Genomic DNA, 19650 nt, shown 5'->3' with positions numbered 1-19650 from the left:
GTATTACATTGGTAAAAATAAATAAATACAATAGCAACAATAAATAGATAAAAAAGAAAAAACGTTGTACATATCTGAATCGTTTAACATACCCACAATAATTTCTACTAAAAGGAAAATACTTCATAAATATAACAGAGATACATTTGATTGCATTCCGTGACTGTACAAAAATCTTTACTACTTAAAATTTACTTATCATAAATATTGCTAATGGATCACATAAATATACGGACTCTAGTAAGAACTTTGGAATATCTTCGCATAGTCAAATATGATACAAATATGGACTGCAAGCCCTCCATTTCTCTAAGCAATTCTTATGGAAGTAGTAACTGTGATTAAAATGATTGCATTTCATTGTAGTCATTAGCGTAGATTCCGATATTGGAATATGCAATGTTGGATACAAATTTTGGTAATAATCATATTATGTATACATAAATATGCATAACTGTGTGCATAGATTTTTTTTTAATCTGCTATCGAAATACGTTTTATACAATTCTATAAATATTATTCTCTTTGTAAGAATAAATCTAGTTAACATTATATTCTGTAGTAAATGCAAATTCTATTTGCTTGGATAAAGCACTCTTTCTAACAAGTTTCTTTTTATAATATACTTTATGTAGTAAAAAATTCATGCGTCTCTTCTCATTCCCTGACTTCTTATTGTTCAACTCCTTTTTCAAAGGATCAAGTAATCAGGACAGTATCGTAAATCGTTTCTCTCTATCTCAGAAGTTCATCGTAATGATCAAGCACATATTGCTGTATGATACAGTTTAGAACAATTTCGTTACGTTATACATTCATACACATTATGCAAAATTTCCAAAATCTTGTTCACATCTTACAAAATCGATATATTATCGCTAATATTATCAATCATAATAATCAAGCACGTATTGCTATATAATACAGTTCAGAACAAATTTCATTACGCTGCACAATCGTACGCGTTATGCAAAAATCTTTTTATATCCCCTCCGTACCCTCGTATTAAAAAACCCTTCAATATATTAATCGCTAATACTATATATGGTTCAACAATTGATGCTCTCAATATAACGTGTATAAAAGCTAACACACCGGGCGAACCTAGTGTGTTAGACGCCTGTTTCATATGGTCTCTTGACTGTTCACTGATTGCGAGCTGCGCGACGTTTTTCGATTCATTGGTTCCAAGTAAGCCGCCGGCGCCCATCCTTCTATTCCAGTACCTATCAATTTTACAAACCACCAACCAGCACAACCGACTTTAAGAAGTTCTAAATTGTCGCCTTCGCGCATCGTAACTTCTGACTGACCAACTGCACAATAATCAGCTAATGCTACGTATCTTCCACCCTAATTGGACGCAAAATTTACAGGACGTTAACTTTATCTAGACTACTTAACAAGCGTTTCAAAGAGAACTTACTGGGGCAGGGCCAGGATTTTCACTGAAAGCGTCCTCGTCGTCGGTATTGCTATTTTCCGAACTCCACGCGACGTCGTCTTCAGTTGACTGCGAGACATCCGTAATATGAGATACAACGCTACTACCGTCCATTGAAAGAGTTCTTAAAGATCCAGAAATGCTGCCTTGAGCCTCCCATGAAATCGTTTGCCGCAGCGGTCTAGAAACGGAAGAATCATTATACTCCACAATTTTTAATTTATTTTACAACTATTAGTACGTACTTGTGATTCGTTTTTCCAAGAACAGAATTTTGTTTCCCTTTGAGTTCGGCCAGTTGCAACATCAACACTCCTTTAATTTGCCGCACCCACGACTGTTTAACATCAACCGTAGTCGCTTGAATCGTATGCACTTCAGCCCGCCCTTGTAGCCAAATCTCAAAACGTCTCGCATCACCTTTTACAGATTCTGTTAGTCCTATTTGTGACATCTAATATAAACAAAGAATTGTATTTAACAAGAGGAACTAATGTCATCTGTCAAAGAAAAGTGCATAAAAAATTAATTACTTTTAAGTATCTTTTAAAGTGGTATGTAGCTTTGTTGTGAGCCTGAGGTTTACTATGTTTACAAAATATAAGAGCCTTCTCGTATAAGAATATATGGCGTTGCGATGGCTTTAACCTGAGGAGCCGTTCTCGCTTACTGCTGCTCCATACACTGAACGAGCCTTGTAATAAAAGTTCACCTTGCGCATTTAGATCTCCCTAGAAATAAGAACTTTTATTAAACAAGATTTCCGGAGACCTCTCAAGGTTTCCTAACATTTCAAGGTTGTAGAGTAATGCGGCAGAAATTTCTTTCAGGTAACTAACTAAGAACCGAAGTACCCTCGTCTGCCTGCAATTAACTTTGTGCCGCGTACAATCCCAGTCTAAATGCCGTTAGTTTTCCCACAGAATACTCCGGGTTTATGATGCATCGATCATTTTGAAGGAAAAGGAACGAGAGATTCTAAATCCATTGTTAGAAAATCCCTATCGAATGTCTTAGTACACAGAATCGTGTCATACACCAACGGCAATTGTCATTTTCCCGTCTAACGGTACAAATTATAAATGTACTTACACCAAATCCGGTAATTGCAGTCTGATGCATACTGTCGTTGACGCATTTTAACACAACAAGCATGCAATCTAATGCTTCTTGCAATTCAGTGCAACATGACGGCTCATCGCTACACTTTAAAAGATCTTTCAATAACAATTGGTACTTCGTTATACGTTGTACAGGTTTTAAAAGGTAAGCAGCAAGAGGTAATTTGTGGCCAAGCTTTTGCTGACAAGTTGCAAGAAACTGTGGCTCGTTTTGTATCTCCTCTCGCAATCTCTCGGACCTCGAAATATTCTGGCAATAATAACTATACAATCTAAAGAACACTTCGCGTCTTTGTACAAAACATAACGCAACAAGCTCGGTATTCGAAATACAATTTTCTAAATCTCTTAAAAACGTTTCGCCATGGAAAATGTATATATCTTCTAAATTTCCAAATAAGATATCCCCTTTGCCTACTAACGCTGCCGGTACCAAGTGAGCCATTGACTCATTCGTTAATTCCATCTTGTATCCTTTAATTATGGAACCTAGCTCGGCAACGTAAATTCGTTCAGTTTCAACAAGCTCCGTTAAAACGTGTCCACGTTTTAAGCGTAAAGCGTCTATATCTTTAGACTCGCTTTCCGGTGACGAAGATTCTCCTTCCATCGGTATCATCTCCATCTAAGATAACTCGATTGATTAAAATGAATGAAATACTTGTTAAATTAAGTGAGAGCGATTTACCTTAGGCATAGTGTTAGCCTTTTTGAGAACTCTTCCAGGTTTAACAATTTGAGGCAGTGTTTGCAACGGTTTAACTGGTTCAGGTGTTACAGTTTGAATTGGTCTCGTTGGTTTAATCAATTGCTGTTTCAGCGTCATTATCCTTTTATCACACATTAAAGACACATCTTCTATTCTTTGCTGTACCTAACATATTAATTTTATATATAGAATTTTGCGAGTGTGATTTTACTCATAAAAAATAATACGTACTTGACTAATTAGAGCCTTCGTTTCGGGCATTACAGAATCTTGAAACATGTGATGGAATACTTCGGCAGCTTCTGTAAAATCTTGCAACTCTGGAAGTGCTTGGTCCGGTGGTGTCGTATTATTTTGCGACGCAAGTAACTCTATCCCGCGCGTACACCATGCATTTGCCTGTTGAGCATTCAGAAACAAATTTGTAAATAACTTTCCTTTAGCAATTTCATTTTATTCGTAAATAATCACCTTGTCTATACGTTCCATGAGTTCTCTGCACTTCGTTAACATGACTAATCGCCTCTCCAATCTCTGACCTAAGATAGTACAAATTCTCTGTAACTCCACGCATTTTGGTTCCACGACATCAGTAGGACATTGGTGCCTCCCGGACAAAAGTTGGTGACCAGCGGATATCACTTCCTCTGCTCGTTCTATATCTCCCTATAAATATATGCAATTTTATTCATGCTCAGCGAACAGGACTAACAAAAACACTACCAACAGTCATTGAACGATTTTTTCACCAATTTTCATTGTTTCATCTAAATAATTACTCTAAATAAACGAAAGATACTATCTTACGTGCAGTGCAAAGTGAGAGAAACGATATTCATTCTCAAAGTTCAAGTCATGCCAGTATAAGGCATGAATTAAATCCCTATTCTTTTCTGTTTTTAATTATGCAATTATTAAATCTATAAGAGTACAGACGTTTAACGAACCAGCAAACGTGATAGAGATTTAATTCACAAATTTCAAACAAAACTGTCAAAAACAACGATGACGTTAGTATATTTCAAAATGTAGTAAACAGAGAAAAGTTGAAATACTAAATTATCATTATTATCATCATTATATTTAAAAATGTAAATCTATCACAAAATATATGTATCTTGTTGAGTGGATTGCTTACCAAGACCCAAATCCACATGGTATGCAACAAATAGGACTATCGACAAAATGAGGAAAGCGGTGCAAAATAACATTTGTGCATGATGTGCATTATATGTACGTATATGTGACTGCTTACAAAACTATCCAAACCAGAATTTCTGTTGAAATTCATTGATGGAATTATTTTTGAGATATTTGATTAATTACGATTACAGCAACTTTTCTCAAAATGAAGTCCTTATAATACTGGTTTGAATATGCTATGCCTTGTTGCTTTAAGTGCATTGTAAACATTCGCAAACTTAAAGCTATTAATGTTATTGCTCGTATATCTTTGATTATATGATTCCCTTAACTATGCACAGTGATAATGGTATAATTATTTAATACTGTTAGTATCTTTAAATATGTGCTAAATGTATGTTATCGAGATTCATGAAGTTATATTATTTCTTGTTACTTTGCATCATAGCTTAAAATGTCTGTCCAATAGTAGAAGGTGTTACATATAAGTAAATGTAAATACGTACTTTACATATTCTTTGAAATGCCGATGTGTCGCAAAGCAGTTGATCGATCCTTGCTTGAGTCTCTCCTACTTCCGTCATTTCTTCTACGGTTTTCAAATGTTGGTCCAATATTGCCTGTAACTCTCTGAAATCGGCTTCAAATTGTCTTAACGCTAAGCAGTGTTTCAAACGAGAGCTATGGTGTGACCAAAATAAGTCGAAAGTACGTTCTGTTTCTTCCAGTTGGACAAGTAGTCTGAAAAATATACAGAGAAGAGAATTTCCATTGAATCATTCAAAAATAATAGTAATAATTATAAATCAGTGATATGAATGAAATTAACTCGCACCTTTCTATAGCTGCAACGTTTCCTAATCTATCAGCAGTCCCTTTGCCAGTTAATTGCCTTACACTGTCCAACAGAGCTTCGCCATGTCTTGCAGCACTTACAATTTCTTCTTTTAATTCGTTATATTCCACTTGTTGTTGAGACAATAAAGATGTGGTTGCAACTGTATTGTTAGGAAATTCATTTTCGGCTAAACGCCGTGTAAAGGAGTCCAATGCGAGAGACACGTCTTGAGTCATTGATGAAAACTTTTCTAAACTCTGTAGAATTTAAGAAACTGATTAATACAACTGAAATTTTATGAAACTTATCAGTAGACAGTATTTACTGTATTAATTACAATTCTGTTTTGTATCCAGGTATGATGACAATATGGCAAAGTACCGCCTAGCTGCTCGGTCAACTGATCTTTATCTATAAATTCATGAAGTTCAATAATGTTCGCTAAGAATATAACTCTGAACTTAAAGTCTTCTCGAAATAATTTGTTAGACACTTCTGAAATAGCCTTTTGAAAAAATCCCGCTGGACGTACGACATATGCAACATGGACCAAACCAGGAAAAAAGCCCTGAAAGTTTACTTGTATAAAATTTTTCATTCAATCAAATTGTATTCCTCTATACTTACGGAGATTTTTAACAGTACAGTTTTAACAGAATTCCATTTGTCATTTCTCCTATCAATTATCAAATGGAATCCAAGATCAGCTTCTTGTAATCTAAACATGATTGGATTATTTTTTAATTATCTCATTGCGTAGGTATATTTTATAGCAGTAATGAAAAAAAGTCTCACGTTGGCACAGACGTAAGGTATAGCATAAGACGTTGGTAATCCAAGTCTGATAAGTTGTGGAAGTTACCATTATCAGGAAAAGTAATTATAGGACATCCTTCTCGAGTTTTTCCCCCTGTGAGCAAAATGTATTATTATAACAAAAATTCAAATACTATACTCTTAGTTTTGCCTTACCTGTTATAATAGCGTACTGCGATTGTAGAAGATCTGCAACATCCCGGATTGCTAAATCTCCATTCTCAATTTCTCCAGTCATACTCTCGACATCTTCTATGAAATATAAAATTTAAATATAAGCATGATATAAAATACAAACAGTATTAACTAACACATTTTCATAATATACATTGTACTCGTGTTTAAATATAAATAATATAATATAACATTAAATTTATCTTTCTTTAATATTATACATGAAACATGTTTATAACGAAATAACGTTTAATGTACTACAATTGTATAAATGAATTCATAAATCAAACTGTACAAATACCTTCCAGCTAATAACCATAGAAACATGTACCTGAGCAGTATTATTATTCAAAGAAAGTATTTTAATCAAATTATGTTATGTAATTTATTATCACTTATGCAATATTTACTGCATGTCAGTTTCAGATTCTAGAATGCACTTGTATGACCTTGCTGACTCCAACAAACTTAAACAGTTCTCTGCTGTACCTACGATGTATCAGCTGTAACTGTAAAGCAAGAGGCTCTCAAACTCTGCATTAATATCATATTAATTATCAGGAGATTCTTTCTAATAAAATGTTTATTTGCACAATTAATATATCCTCTTATTCATTCAAACATTCGACGTTAATTGATAATAAATAAAATCTGTTGCATTTAGAATAATAGTAGTTATATGTAATGCAGCCTGCCAGCATGATTCTCAAAAGTAATTCGTGAGAAACACTGTACTATCGAGCCCCTAACTCCAGTCTCTGATTTACATCTTTGGAATTTAACTGTGATAGGACATAAATGGAATTTCAACATTTTCACGTCACATTTACAGTGTATGAAATGAAGATTCATAGTAAAAGAAGTAAAAATACTAATTGTTTATTTTTTCTCATTATACATTCTTTTATCTCACAAGTATAAATATAACACAATTACATATGAAATTATAAAATACAATGATTCATTTTCTTCGGTTAAAAGAAACTTTGCTCATTAAAGTTTAATGTTTCTTCAACAAAACAAGGTACTATAAATAATCTTATAAAATATTTAGTAACTAACAAACTTGTACAAACCAATTATAAAATTATTCGTAATTCTTGAGCATACATTCTAATCTTTTTTGCGTATATACATACAGAGTACAGGCGTATGAAAAGAAACATGATTTATTGCATAAACTATTTATAAATGATTAATTATCTATTGCTTGCAATACTACTTTAATTGGTATTTACGAAGTAGACCTTCCTTTCCTTGGAACCATATTCGAGTATTAAATATAAACAATTTTATTTTTTAAACACGCTCCACTTTAGACAGGTAATGCTGGTTTATTGACTAGGAGACCACTCGCAGTGATCTGATAACTTATACCATCTTGTAATTTGCCAGCTGGCGTTAAAAAATAAGTATCACTTTGACCTGTTTCACTAGCAATTAATAAAGGTAACAATGCACCATCCTCTGTTATGAAATCTGCTGATTTCGACGTTCTTTCATCAATGACATCCTTTTCTAACTCTACCTTACTACACCCTTGACTCTGAACACTCTGACTTCTAATCGGAAATTCTAACTTAGCAAATTTTATTTGCGGAAACTGGACTTTCATGAATCTTCTAAACGTTGAATAACCCATTATTTTTATATTGGGAGACATATTTTTACAATACTGTACATATGAGGCGAACACTACTTTACATGTGATATCCGGAGGAAGATGCAACTGTGAATTTTTCGCTACTTTCGTCTTTTGTTTCGCTTCTTGCAGCTCGATAAAACTTTTCAAAAATTGAGTAGCTATTTTGTAAATGTCCAAAGAGAATGTATTGTGTGGAATTTTCCCGTGGTTACCGTGAACACGCGGTGTAACGCCGTGAGTCATAATATGTTTCCTAATTCTTTTCATTTGATAGTGCGTACAGTTTTCTAAATATAAAAAGGCATCTAAACAAACTCGTCTACCCTGATACACGTATTGCGCGCGTAATCTACGCCGTTCCGTGTGCCTCGCAGTTTCATATGGATTCGTCAAGCAGGCCATAGTAACACCCATTAAATACATATCGTGTTCAGCTTTTGTTAACTCCGCAATATTTAGTCTATGACGATACACTGTTTCAGGATTCAAGCCTTTGAAACACTGATCATCCTGGCATTCGCATCCCCTCTTAAATCTCTCTAACACTTCAGCTGGACTATCTTCTAATCCTGTCGATTCATAACTCAATTCCCTCTCGCTTTTAAGCTTTTTTACCTTCATTTTTGTTACATTCTTCTTTAATTTCGAAGCTGCTATATTTTTACACGTTTCCTACAAAAGACTCACGTGTTATACAAAATGTTACTGCACACACATATAAGCATGATAAATTAATTAATTGAGGTTAATACATACAGCGTGAGAACAATTTAAATATGACATAGTAAACGAATGGTCTACCTACCTTCTCTCGTTGACAGTCACTCGCAGATAGAACCTTTTGATTTAGATCACATGCAGCATTTTCGAATTTCGCCTGCATTTCTATCTCATTTTCTTCACATAAATCAGTATCCATATTCCACTGAATATTATGCGCCCGTTAATACTCTATGTACTCTGGTAAACAATAATATTTTAATGATAAAGACATATGAACATAAAAGAAATAAAATCATTCATAAAGTATCAACAAACAGATCGTAAACAAATGATCAGCTGATATAGTGTCGCTTATGCGATTCATGCCAATTACGAGAGTTCTATTATTCAATAAAAAGTATCTCACGAAACATAAAATACGATAATAAACGAAATTTTGATCCGTGTTGTAGTAAAATAAATAGTAAGCATGAATCTTTCCGTGTGAGTTTTATTAAAGGAGAATAGATATGTCCAGCGTACACAGGAGGTTGAGAATCTCTACGAGCAACAATGGCCCTCCATCTTTACGATAAACACTGTGTGCCAAATCAAATTCCACTTACCTTATCTTAACTCGACTTTGTGACTGTTCTCGCAAAGTCGGACACGACGTTTCTCAAAAAGAAAAACATTTAGACACGCTGTCGCGGCAAAAATGTCGAATAAATCTCTATAATACCGGTGGGTACTACGAAGCATAACGCTCAATGATACGGCGAATGCAGTTCTCTATGTTTTGTGGTGGGGGTGAACACATCAGTAGCGAAACAATTTTGCATACGAGACAGACAGACCCACATTATAATTATCGTATTAAAAGTATACTTCATCAAATAAATTTTGAATGCTCATACATCTTTCCCAACTTGTTTTTAATTTATCCATATGTACTAGAAACTATCGTTTAATATCGAACGATCATGTTACACGCCACGAAGCTATATACATGTATATGCAATGCAGTATCTGTATGTGTATGTAAAACATTCATATGCAGAATTTATTATATCTTTAATACCCGAATCTCGAAATTGTTAAAGTATCAATTAACATAAACAGCAACATTTTAACGTAAATGCATTAATACTATTTGAATTCTAAACGATGTTAATATACACGTATGTGTACCGCAGAAACACAATACCTTCAAGTATTAAATGCACTTGCATGAGTTGGTGTGTCAAACCACAATGTTACATAAACACAGTACGAGCAGAGATTTGACAGATATACGTACAGATTGAACGAAGCATAAATACAAAAATTGTCTAATTATAACTTTGTTTATGTAACACATGATTATTATTTTAACACAATATATTATAATTAATGTGTAAATAAATAGTATTTATAGTTTGAAACGAAGCTTCAAAGAATGTCTGCATCGTTCTATTTTCAGAGTGCATATACTCTCGGAGTGGATACGCCTTATTAAATGAATAAAGTATGTTTAATGCAAACCTGCACATTTCGTTGAGCAATGCTGATGGCACGGACAATTGCAGCTGTGCGACGACTTTCGTCGAACAATCATTATCGCTCCTTTATGTCTCACCAGTCGATTCTAATGCGTTACAAAGTTATGTATCGCGCGACGTTATTATTGTTATCAGTCAAGGTAACACTTCACGTAGTAATTTCGTTTATCATCGCTACCTTAAAAAACTACTCCATTATTGATGCGCGACGATGCAGTTAATTTAGCCGAGTAAAATAAAGCCACGACGCCGGTTTCTGCTTTATATACGCTTTAGTTATTGCTGCCGGTATTTCCGATTAATCCCCATGCAATGCACCCCAAATATAACCGCAATCTTATCACTTCAAGTAACTACGGAACAAGCAATTATTTTTAATATGAATAAAGCATTTTATATTAACGCGAAACGTGTGATTATTTTGCAACACGCCGACACGGTTTATGCCGTATTATTTTTTCGATTTAGTTGAATACATTTAACAACCCTACAGTTTTACGACTTCACAGTTGTACAACGGGCGACGACCTCTACCGTGTTCTAAAAGAGATGCGACGCCATAATGTACGACGATGAGATGAAACAACCAATCGTGAAAGACTCGATACCCAAAAGAGGGGTGGCTGCACGTGACTTGCAGCGTGTCACTGTCAAACTGTGCGATTAAATAAAATAAATATGACTATGCTAGGCTGTCAGTTCGTCATTGATTTGAAATTCAATTACTCGATCAGCGGACGTACTCTGATACCTACGTAATCAACTGCTAATAAATATAATCTCAGATAACAATTATCTATCGTACTTTAAAGCTGACTATTTTAAGGGACGTACAATATTAAAATGAATTGAACTATGACATTGATAAAGTTCTAATAGGAAGATTATCTTAATGCAAATGTATTCAAACTAACATTAGAAGATGGGTGAAACGCCCGAAAAATCAATCGACAACAATGCGAAATTGTCCGATCCCATGCGTGCAGTAAACGAAGCAGTAGAAAAGAATGAGCGGAAGAGATGTTAAAAATAAAATGTCATAACGCGATGCATCGTTATTAAAGTTAGAATCTATACTAGAAACTTACCAGCCTCCAGGATTTCGAGATCCAGGTTTCCGCTCCGGCTATGACTGATACTACTGCTGCAAGCATTGTAACTGGATCGGTGGGACTCCTCCATTGCGCGGGAAGCACTGCGTTTGAACTGTTCCAAAAAACTGTCTATTTGATTTTCAATGCTGGTCGGCGAGCTGGCCATCTTTTTGCGCGCCACTCCTCAGAGAACGTAAGCGTGTGCGGAGATGGAAACGAGGGTTGATCTCATCGGTCGGCGGTTCTCCGGCCACCGTGGTAGATCTCTCCGTCTAATGGATTAGCTACATATTTTATGATGTCGGCTTCTTTATGCAAAGATTATAACGCACGAGCGAACGAATTGCTAGGATTTCGTCCACTATCGCACCTAATTCTCCTGCGACACGATGCATGCTTGTCGTGGAGGAACGCCCGGAACTGAAACGATGCATCGGTTGTCAGGTACTGCAGTATTTCCGCGGCAGATGTCGCGAAATACTGTAAAATTCGCGCGCATGGATTATTAGATGCTGTTGCATTGCGCTTGTTCAGGCGCAATTTTCTGATTAAATGTCCTCAGCATTCTTAGAAAACCATCAATTATAACTGTAGCTGTTACATTATTAACAGTATATCCATCATTCTAATACCACGTATTTGACAAAAATGCGATTTTACAGGAGAACAAAAGAAAAACGTATTTCTTTGTCATATAACTTATTTAGACTTATAAATGGGATGTATCAAACTTTTATTAACGACCCTAATAAAAGAGTTAAAAATCACGTTCAATCAATAGTTTGGTCTATTAAAAAGTTGTCCCGTTCTGAAGTGGAACACCGTATTATTTACGTATCATTAATCCTTTACATAATATACCTAATTATACTTTCACATGATTTAATCCGCTTATTCAAATAGACTTTACCATTTTTAATACAATATTTATATAATAGTGCGTCGTAGCGTTGATATATATCTTATCCGGTAAGGTTTTAAGTCCTAAGCAGGAAATTGATTTGCATTTAATTGATGCTCGATAAATGTTGCACAGTAAAGTTGCGTACTTTGAGAGTTCGTAAATTCGATTGATAGAACTCGGTTCCAACTCGTGCAAATGCTTATTCGAATCTAACGCCCAAGTGCGAAGGTACTTGTATAGATTAAGATAGCATGTAGAGTGTATTTTCGCAGAAACGCGAGAAACTGATCGATCATTAAGTAATCAGACACTTGCAGTTGCACGTAATCTATTGTAACTTCGTTCCTGGCACTAAGCCACCCAGCTCTTAGCTCAATTTTATATTGCACTATCTTTGTTTGCGTACAATGCAGACATGTACAAATAATTTCGAGAATGCACGTATCTATCTATAGCATATTTCATAAGGTCAATAACAGACTATTGCTGAACAATTTCCGTGCCAAAAATATAACAGAAGTCTTGACGCCTTCGCGTGGTCATCTACTAAATACCTTTTCCGAGACCAAGACATTTAAATGTTCATTAAACGCGAAGTTACACAAACTCAATTTGGAAATCAAGTTTTTCGCTCGTTATATACCATTATTAGTTATATGTATTTCTTATGCCAAAATGTCACTGTTCTACGAGTTCAATCCATGACCTGCAGCTGCAAATTATATTTCATTTTCGAAGCAGTTGAAGATATAACTTTTATGTGAAACATTTCTCGCTTAGACGAAGAAAAAGTTTTTGCAATAAACAATTTTATTTATTAAATAATAAAATAGTATTATATGAAATTTACTAAATATTTATTAAATAAATCCCATATTCCAATATACACCTTGACAAAATCTAAACTACTGTTAAGAGACTTATCTGTCTTCGTGTTACCGCATTAGTTGTATTATTCTTAATAAAGAATTAATGGAATATAAAAACTGGATTATTTAAATTCATTGTCTAAGTATCTGAATTCGAAATATCGAATTTTACTTACCTTCGAAGGCCGTATATGGAGCATCTATTTCCATCCACTACGATCTTGAACTTAACCAGCGAACGCAATTTTGATTATGCCGGCATGATAGTCAGGAAATTGGTAATTATGGCAAAGGCCGATAAGATAATCTGCACGAAGTTTGAACGAATCGACCAAATAAGTATCTACATATGTACAACAGGTGAAATCATTTGATATACGCACGAATAGAAACTATTTAACTAGTACAGTTATACAAACATTATTCTTTAATTTAAATGGTTTTCTTTCAACTTTCGTAACACGTGAAATATATCGTTTATGAATCAGCGACGTGTGACAATAGACCGAGCGCCCAAATAACTTGAGCTTAATGAATGGAACAATTTCTTTATTTTTCTATCGATACGTGAAACAGAGACAGTAGCTCAACCAAAGCACGTTATCTCTATTTTTTACGGATTCAATAAAAACTCATTGAACCGTCGGTCTATTCTCTCTATGGTGTTGTTCTCCAAGATTGAAATAAAATACAACAATTCTTAAGTTGAAGCTTCAGGAACTTTATTACACGGTACAGCTCTGTACGCAAGTACAAACTATGAAAGTTTACCTGATTGTACAGTTCTGCTTATCCTTATGATTAGTCGGGATCTAATGATGAAAACAGGATAGGATGGGGAATATTTAGGATAGGATGAATAAGGACAGCGGTCAAGATTAGATGTATTTAAGTAGATATAGGATTGCTTGTTGCTGTGATAAATTAGTTTGTCATTCAACAATAATAAATACCGGCAATTGTTTGATAGCGCAAATATCAAAAACAATCGGCGTTATCTAAAGCAATCTACCCCTATCGAATGTTTTTTTTGTAATCTCCACTGTATGCAATCTAATAAAAATGATGCACCATGTATGAACAAGAATAATAAACATGATCAATTCTTCGATAGTGCAAATGTTATCGGATTGCTCGAAATAATCTCTAGACGTTGTTCTCGATTATCTATCCCTATCGAACGAAAATGTGGAATGCGTGCAAAGATCGGCATCCACGATAAACCTACGCGATAGCGCGGGACGTACTGCTCCAAATTGCAACATGGAAATGTACTTTATGCATATACGTGCAAATGTGCAAAGCGTCATTCGAGGAAGGATTATCAAGGATTTCAGTTAACGCGCGATACTCTTACAAGCGTGTGTAACAAATAACGTACGAGAGTAGAATTTCGTGGTAGGATTTCATAGACCAAATCTATTAAATGGCTGATTGCTGTTATCAAGCTGGATTTCGATACTACTAGCAACCTTCGACTGAACGTTAGTTAGGTCGAGACTTTCTGACGCTCGAAACTTTTTCGCAGCGGATTTCCTGAGGTGTTAAACCCGTTAAGCCTTCGGATCCTCGAGTTCATGGCCCGCCGTTATGCATATAGATGCATACGTATCCAATAGCCTGGTGGGATGGTAGCTCGTGCGCGGCGCGATGAACCGACTCGGCCAAAACCTACCGGAATTATTAACTCCTGTCAGTCTAGGCAGTTCGATGCAGCAACGAGCACTTGACTACTTCCATCTGTTAAAACCGTTCTCACCACGAAAATCGATCGAGGATCAAACGTGAAAGACAAAGGTCGACCGGTCCGACGACGTTCGAGTTAATTAATTGGATATAGATAAACCTCCGCCACTAAAAATGATATAAAAATATGTTACGCGCCTAATTCTAATTAGTGGACCGTGACGATGTTTCGGTTGCGAAATATAAAAGTTAATAAATTGACAGTAGCTACGGTTCGATGGAGATTTCTATTATGTTGAAGTGTTTGTAAGGATTTAATTTCGAAATGAAGAACATGGAAGAAGTGGAGGAGACTGAGGAAAGTAGCAACTCATGTTCGGCGTCCGCACCGGCGTCCTCGGCGTCGATGCGTGGAAAGAGCCACTGCACGGAAATGCGATCAGAGAAGCCGGCGTACCTCCGCCAGAAAGGTACATTAATCACGAAGGCGTTGAAAGGGTCACAAAATTATTTATAAATTGGAAAGATGGGAATTTCTTTTCAGTCTCATGTTTCAAAAATCTGCATTGTTACAAAATGCCTTGGCTACGTTTGCTTCAAATATTTTAGCACCTAATGGACTGATGAGACATGAAAGACAGTTTCAAAAGTCTGATTTTCATTAAGAGATTCGCGAATTAGATCGATAATGGATCGTTGGTGAAAATTAAACCGCGTTTTATAGGTGTAATCGACAAATGCAGATGCCTGTTCCGACGTGAATTCGTAATTCGATAGACTCGATTACACGCGAACACGCGATTCAACCAGTTCTTAAAGCGTATTCAAGATGTACACATGCCAGCGCACGTAACACGTAAAACGAATTAACAATCTGTTATTTACCGTTACTTCGGGTAACGTTATGAAGATTATGAAATCATACACAGCACCTACATCTTGTTACTATTTTTAGAAAACAGAATAACAGGCAGAATTTTCGAATTAGTAAGAAGATTCGAATTAGTAAGAAAACGTAATTAAAAGGATTTTAAATTAAAAGCTTATTAAAAATATTTCATTTGCATTTAGAGTCAGTAAATAAAACAGTAAATGAAATAAAAGCTGTTTTTTTACGTATGTAATAAATTCTTTGTAAAAATGAGGTTCGAAATAATGGGAGATACAGGCAGGTACCGAAACTATTACTTTGGGCGGGAAAAAAGAGCTCGTAACAGAAAATGGGTTAAAGAAGAGCGGATTTAGAAGAACGTACGTTTTTCGAGGTTCGCGTGTTACGAGAAACGATTCACACGAAACTGGGTATAATGGGTAAATGGCACACGTATGCAGGGTAGAAGTGAAATAGTAAACGAAAAGCGGAACGTGGCTGCTGCTCCAGGACGTAGAATTATTACTTTACGGTGAATCGCGATTATGTATTTCGGTGAAACGGGATTCTTGTTTCCGTTCAATTTTTCTCTGCTCCAGATGCGGGATTGCGAAAATAAGCTTTACGTCCACTGGCTCGAGTAATTGGAACAATTGCATAATTTTGTGGTAATCTTCTTAGATTTCTTTTAATGAACAACCAATTTTTGTACGTTTGAATTTATAGAAGAAAAAATGTTTCGGTCTATTAAGGGTAAAGAGGGAAAATCGCAATAATGAAAAATTGATTCCTAAATTATTGTGTTATAATTTCATGCGTGTCAACGTCGACGCCAATTATTCTTCTCGAGTGGCTGTAAGTTCCGAAGAAGCTGTGGTTCCGGCACGCGTGTCCACAAGCACTGTCCCATTGCCCGTACACACGTGATGATTAGATTGCTCGCGTGAGTCGGGATTACCGCCGCGCATATTGGAAAAGTGACGGATAGACGTTATTGGGGCATGTCTATCGCGGGCAAAGTGTCTTTGAGTTGTCTGGATTGACACGTTTTCGTGCTGCCGAAAGTTTCACAGATTCGTCGTGCTATCTAGCTATGATCAGCGTATATAAAGGGACCTGGAATCCAGCACGAATCCCAATTGATAGTCGATAGCTTGCCTGCGCCACTGTGCATCGAGTGACAACTGTTCCAAGTCTCATGGGCGTTTCAATATTTCCTTTCGTTTCTGTTTCGAATCCATTTTTTTTATATTATATCTGGCAAAATTAGAATTGTCCTTGCTGTGTTGAGAAAATGCTTCTGTCGGCTAGAGTGGCGAGATGTGCGGCTCTGATGGGAGAACCCGACGAGCTCTACCCAGGTGGAGAAACCGAAGAATTTATATAAAAATTAACGAAGATAATGCGCGGGCTTATTTGTTGCAGAGAAGATTATATATCCGAGGAACACCAGGACTCTGACTAAAACTGCTGTGATCGGTGGGAAACCTATCAGCCAGGAGACATGTATGGTAATTTCATTTTTAAGAACTATTAAAGTAGTATTATTTATAGTGTCAGTTTAAGAAATATATTTTAAATAGAAATTCCTTTAATCGTTTAAATATTGTAATATGAATTTTGCATTTGATATTCTGTATATTGTTTGTACCATCAATTTCCTCGTAGATTCATAAAATCCACTGTCTAGTCATGAAAATGTAGTTATAATTCAAAAAGGATCGTAAGAAAATTAATTCTCTACCTTAAGCAAGTTTTCTGTATTCAACTGCATTGTTACGTATTTCTTATTGCAGCTTTTAAGAACGTTGGTTTTCGGAAGTGCCGCTACTCCACCGAGACAAGAATGGTCAAGAACTGGATTCACCTTACGACCCTACGGTCAAAGTTTAGCATTCGGATTACGGACACCGAGGAACACAACCAGAGGACTGGTCACGGCTGTACAAGCCATAATGTTGAAGCATTTCCTGTTCAAGTGCAACAGACAAGACACTCACGCTACGCCGGAAAGGTAATTGTACTGACTACGTAGAAAATATGACATGAAACGTATAGAAAAAAAAAATAGTTCAAACAATTTATTTCCGTTTGGAACAGTTTGCTGAAACCGTCGTACGATAGACAAATTGATGTCCTGACAGCCTCGATAGCCGAGATCATTTGGCGTTGCGCCGGTGGATTCGCCGTGCAAAATATTGGTTGTTCGCCAAATCAAACCGTCACCGGAAATGTGAACGTGCCCAGAGCGGTAGTCGTTTTGCCGCAGGATACACCCTACGTGCAACACAGCGTGCAATACTTCCAGGACGGCCTCACGGAGACCGTACGTAAAAGTGTAAATCGACGTAATTAAAAAAGTGATAAGAAGACACTGACTAGTGAAAATGAATGTTTTTCGTAGCTACATTTATTCGAGTTTGAGTCTGTACAGGACCTGGAGATATTTATCAAAAGATACTTATACTTGGTAAGTTGAATAAGTTGATTCATTGTGGCAATTACAATAATTGTTCGAGAATTCCTCTCTCTGCCAGAATGCAGGCTTTCAGTTAGTGAATGCCGAACTCTTTCAAATATTCCAACTGCATTGGAAATAATAGTAAATGAATTTTAAATACATTTCCAAAATTCTATCGTATACATTATTTCAGTTCCAAGATGAAGGCAGTCCCGGTGCGATATTACTGATATACAGCGCTCTGCTTTCCAGAGGACTGTCCAAGTTAGTACTCACATATAATTTAATTGTCGTTAATCTTTAGAACGCCGGTCAAGACTTTATCTTTGTAGAATACGAGCTGACTTAGAGGACTCGAAAGCTTCTATACTAAGCGGCTGTCCAGAGGAGGGTCCCACGAGCGTTATAATGCTCTCATTAACCGGTCGCGCTTCGCCTCACCTTCACAATGGGGTGATGCACGTGGGGGATGAAAATACATACGTAAGTAATCTTGCCTCCTTATCCCTTGTTCTATTCGAACTTTAGTTTTGTATGCATTCGTATAAACATGTAAAATGTCAAGGCCATACCGCAATGGGGTGTACTCGTAAGAAGTGAAATAGGATTTCTCGTACACGAAGGTGATGGACAGATGAGCAAAACGCCAGGTTCTCGATTGAAAACGCCTAGCTTGCCAATTTGGGTCACCTTATGCCACGGCCATCATGGTGTCTTGTTCAACACGAACCGCGAATTACTTAGGAATTATCACGCTGAACGACGGTACGTAACGTACGACGGTATTTAAACGGTATTTAAACGCTATTACGTATCATGTTACCCATATCTCTTCAATTATGATAAGTGGCACACGATCCGACTTGGGTATTATTCAAATACATTGTGACAAATAGTAATCGTGAAAGTAAAATATTACTTTGCCTGTACAGATGATTTTTCTCTATTTTTTTTTTTTGTTATCTGTTGAACGTCTACTATTCTTATTTGTAAGATTCGAGATCCAATATTTCACCTGCGGCGGCAGTCACGCGATTTTAACCGTGGATACAAGATCGAATTCCGAAAACGATTCTGAATACGAGGGTCCGAGCAAAGATTGTCTAGACATCGCAGCAACCCCTTTGGAGAAACTCATTCGTTCCAAGTATGAACGATTCTTGAAAATACTTTGTTATGTTCAAAATCTTTTTAATAACAACTACGTATTTGCAGGTGGCAAGATGCTTACATACAATGGAATTGTACACCTTTAATGTGAACGCACTTATTTCTTAAAATGGAAAAATCTCGATTAAGTGTGTTTTATTAATTAATTAGTAATATTTGTAAACATTTCGCTGTTTGGAAATAAAGTGTTATTGGCAATAATTTTATTTCTACATTTCATACTTTCTTGATAATTACCCGGATATTTTGTGACTAAATAAAATAGAGCAGACAAAAATGTATAATATTTTATAGATTTTATGTTAAAAACTTGAAATAGGCATGAGCCAATACGCCAGTATTACTTATTATTATTTTCTTGGTATTAAAAGTGAAATATATTTTACAAAATCGTAATTAACTGAAGTTATGGCCTGAAAGTGACATCAACCCCTGAGCCTGAAGCGACTCCCGCTTATTGGT

At 35.9% G+C, this 19650-nt stretch overlaps 2 protein-coding genes across 6 annotated transcripts; one reads left to right on the top strand and one right to left on the bottom strand.

Annotated features, from left to right (window-relative positions):
* Positions 1-126: 126 nt before the first annotated feature.
* LOC108623941 (guanine nucleotide exchange factor DBS) lies at positions 127-11660 on the bottom strand. Of its 4 annotated transcripts, none has more exons than XM_026812662.1 (15): positions 11222-11660; positions 6228-6323; positions 6051-6165; positions 5883-5973; positions 5593-5823; positions 5253-5512; positions 4924-5158; positions 3746-3940; positions 3506-3673; positions 3254-3439; positions 2537-3190; positions 1978-2175; positions 1690-1898; positions 1427-1625; positions 127-1353 (listed from the first exon to the last, which is right to left on the bottom strand). In XM_026812662.1, exons 1-15 carry the CDS (start codon positions 11391-11393, stop codon positions 1126-1128), a joined length of 3237 nt encoding a protein of 1078 aa, XP_026668463.1. In that variant the 5' UTR covers positions 11394-11660; the 3' UTR covers positions 127-1125. The 4 variants fall into 4 exon arrangements, with proteins under 4 accessions (XP_026668463.1, XP_017878333.1, XP_026668464.1 ...); XM_018022844.2 differs by lacking the exon at positions 11222-11660 and adding an exon at positions 10117-11215; XM_026812663.1 differs by lacking the exon at positions 11222-11660 and adding an exon at positions 8696-8719.
* A 2364-nt stretch (positions 11661-14024) lies between these two features.
* Positions 14025-19389, top strand: LOC108623904 (inactive ubiquitin carboxyl-terminal hydrolase MINDY-4B). Of its 2 annotated transcripts, none has more exons than XM_018022757.2 (10): positions 14025-15156; positions 16983-17068; positions 17354-17571; positions 17658-17883; positions 17962-18027; positions 18212-18282; positions 18351-18501; positions 18584-18783; positions 19013-19165; positions 19234-19389. In XM_018022757.2, the coding sequence occupies exons 1-10, from the start codon at positions 15012-15014 to the stop codon at positions 19277-19279; spliced, it is 1362 nt and encodes a 453-aa protein (XP_017878246.2). In that variant the 5' UTR covers positions 14025-15011; the 3' UTR covers positions 19280-19389. The 2 variants fall into 2 exon arrangements, with proteins under 2 accessions (XP_017878246.2, XP_017878247.1); XM_018022758.2 differs by lacking the exon at positions 14025-15156 and adding an exon at positions 15798-16918.
* Positions 19390-19650: the final 261 nt, after the last annotated feature.

This window comes from Ceratina calcarata, unplaced genomic scaffold, assembly GCF_001652005.2.
Source record: "Ceratina calcarata isolate Rehan_Ccalc_2016 unplaced genomic scaffold, ASM165200v1 scaffold294.2, whole genome shotgun sequence".
NCBI classification, from domain to species: domain Eukaryota; kingdom Metazoa; phylum Arthropoda; class Insecta; order Hymenoptera; family Apidae; genus Ceratina; species Ceratina calcarata.
The sequence above is the reverse complement of the archived record's forward strand: the minus strand, read 5'-3'. Positions and strand labels throughout refer to the sequence as shown.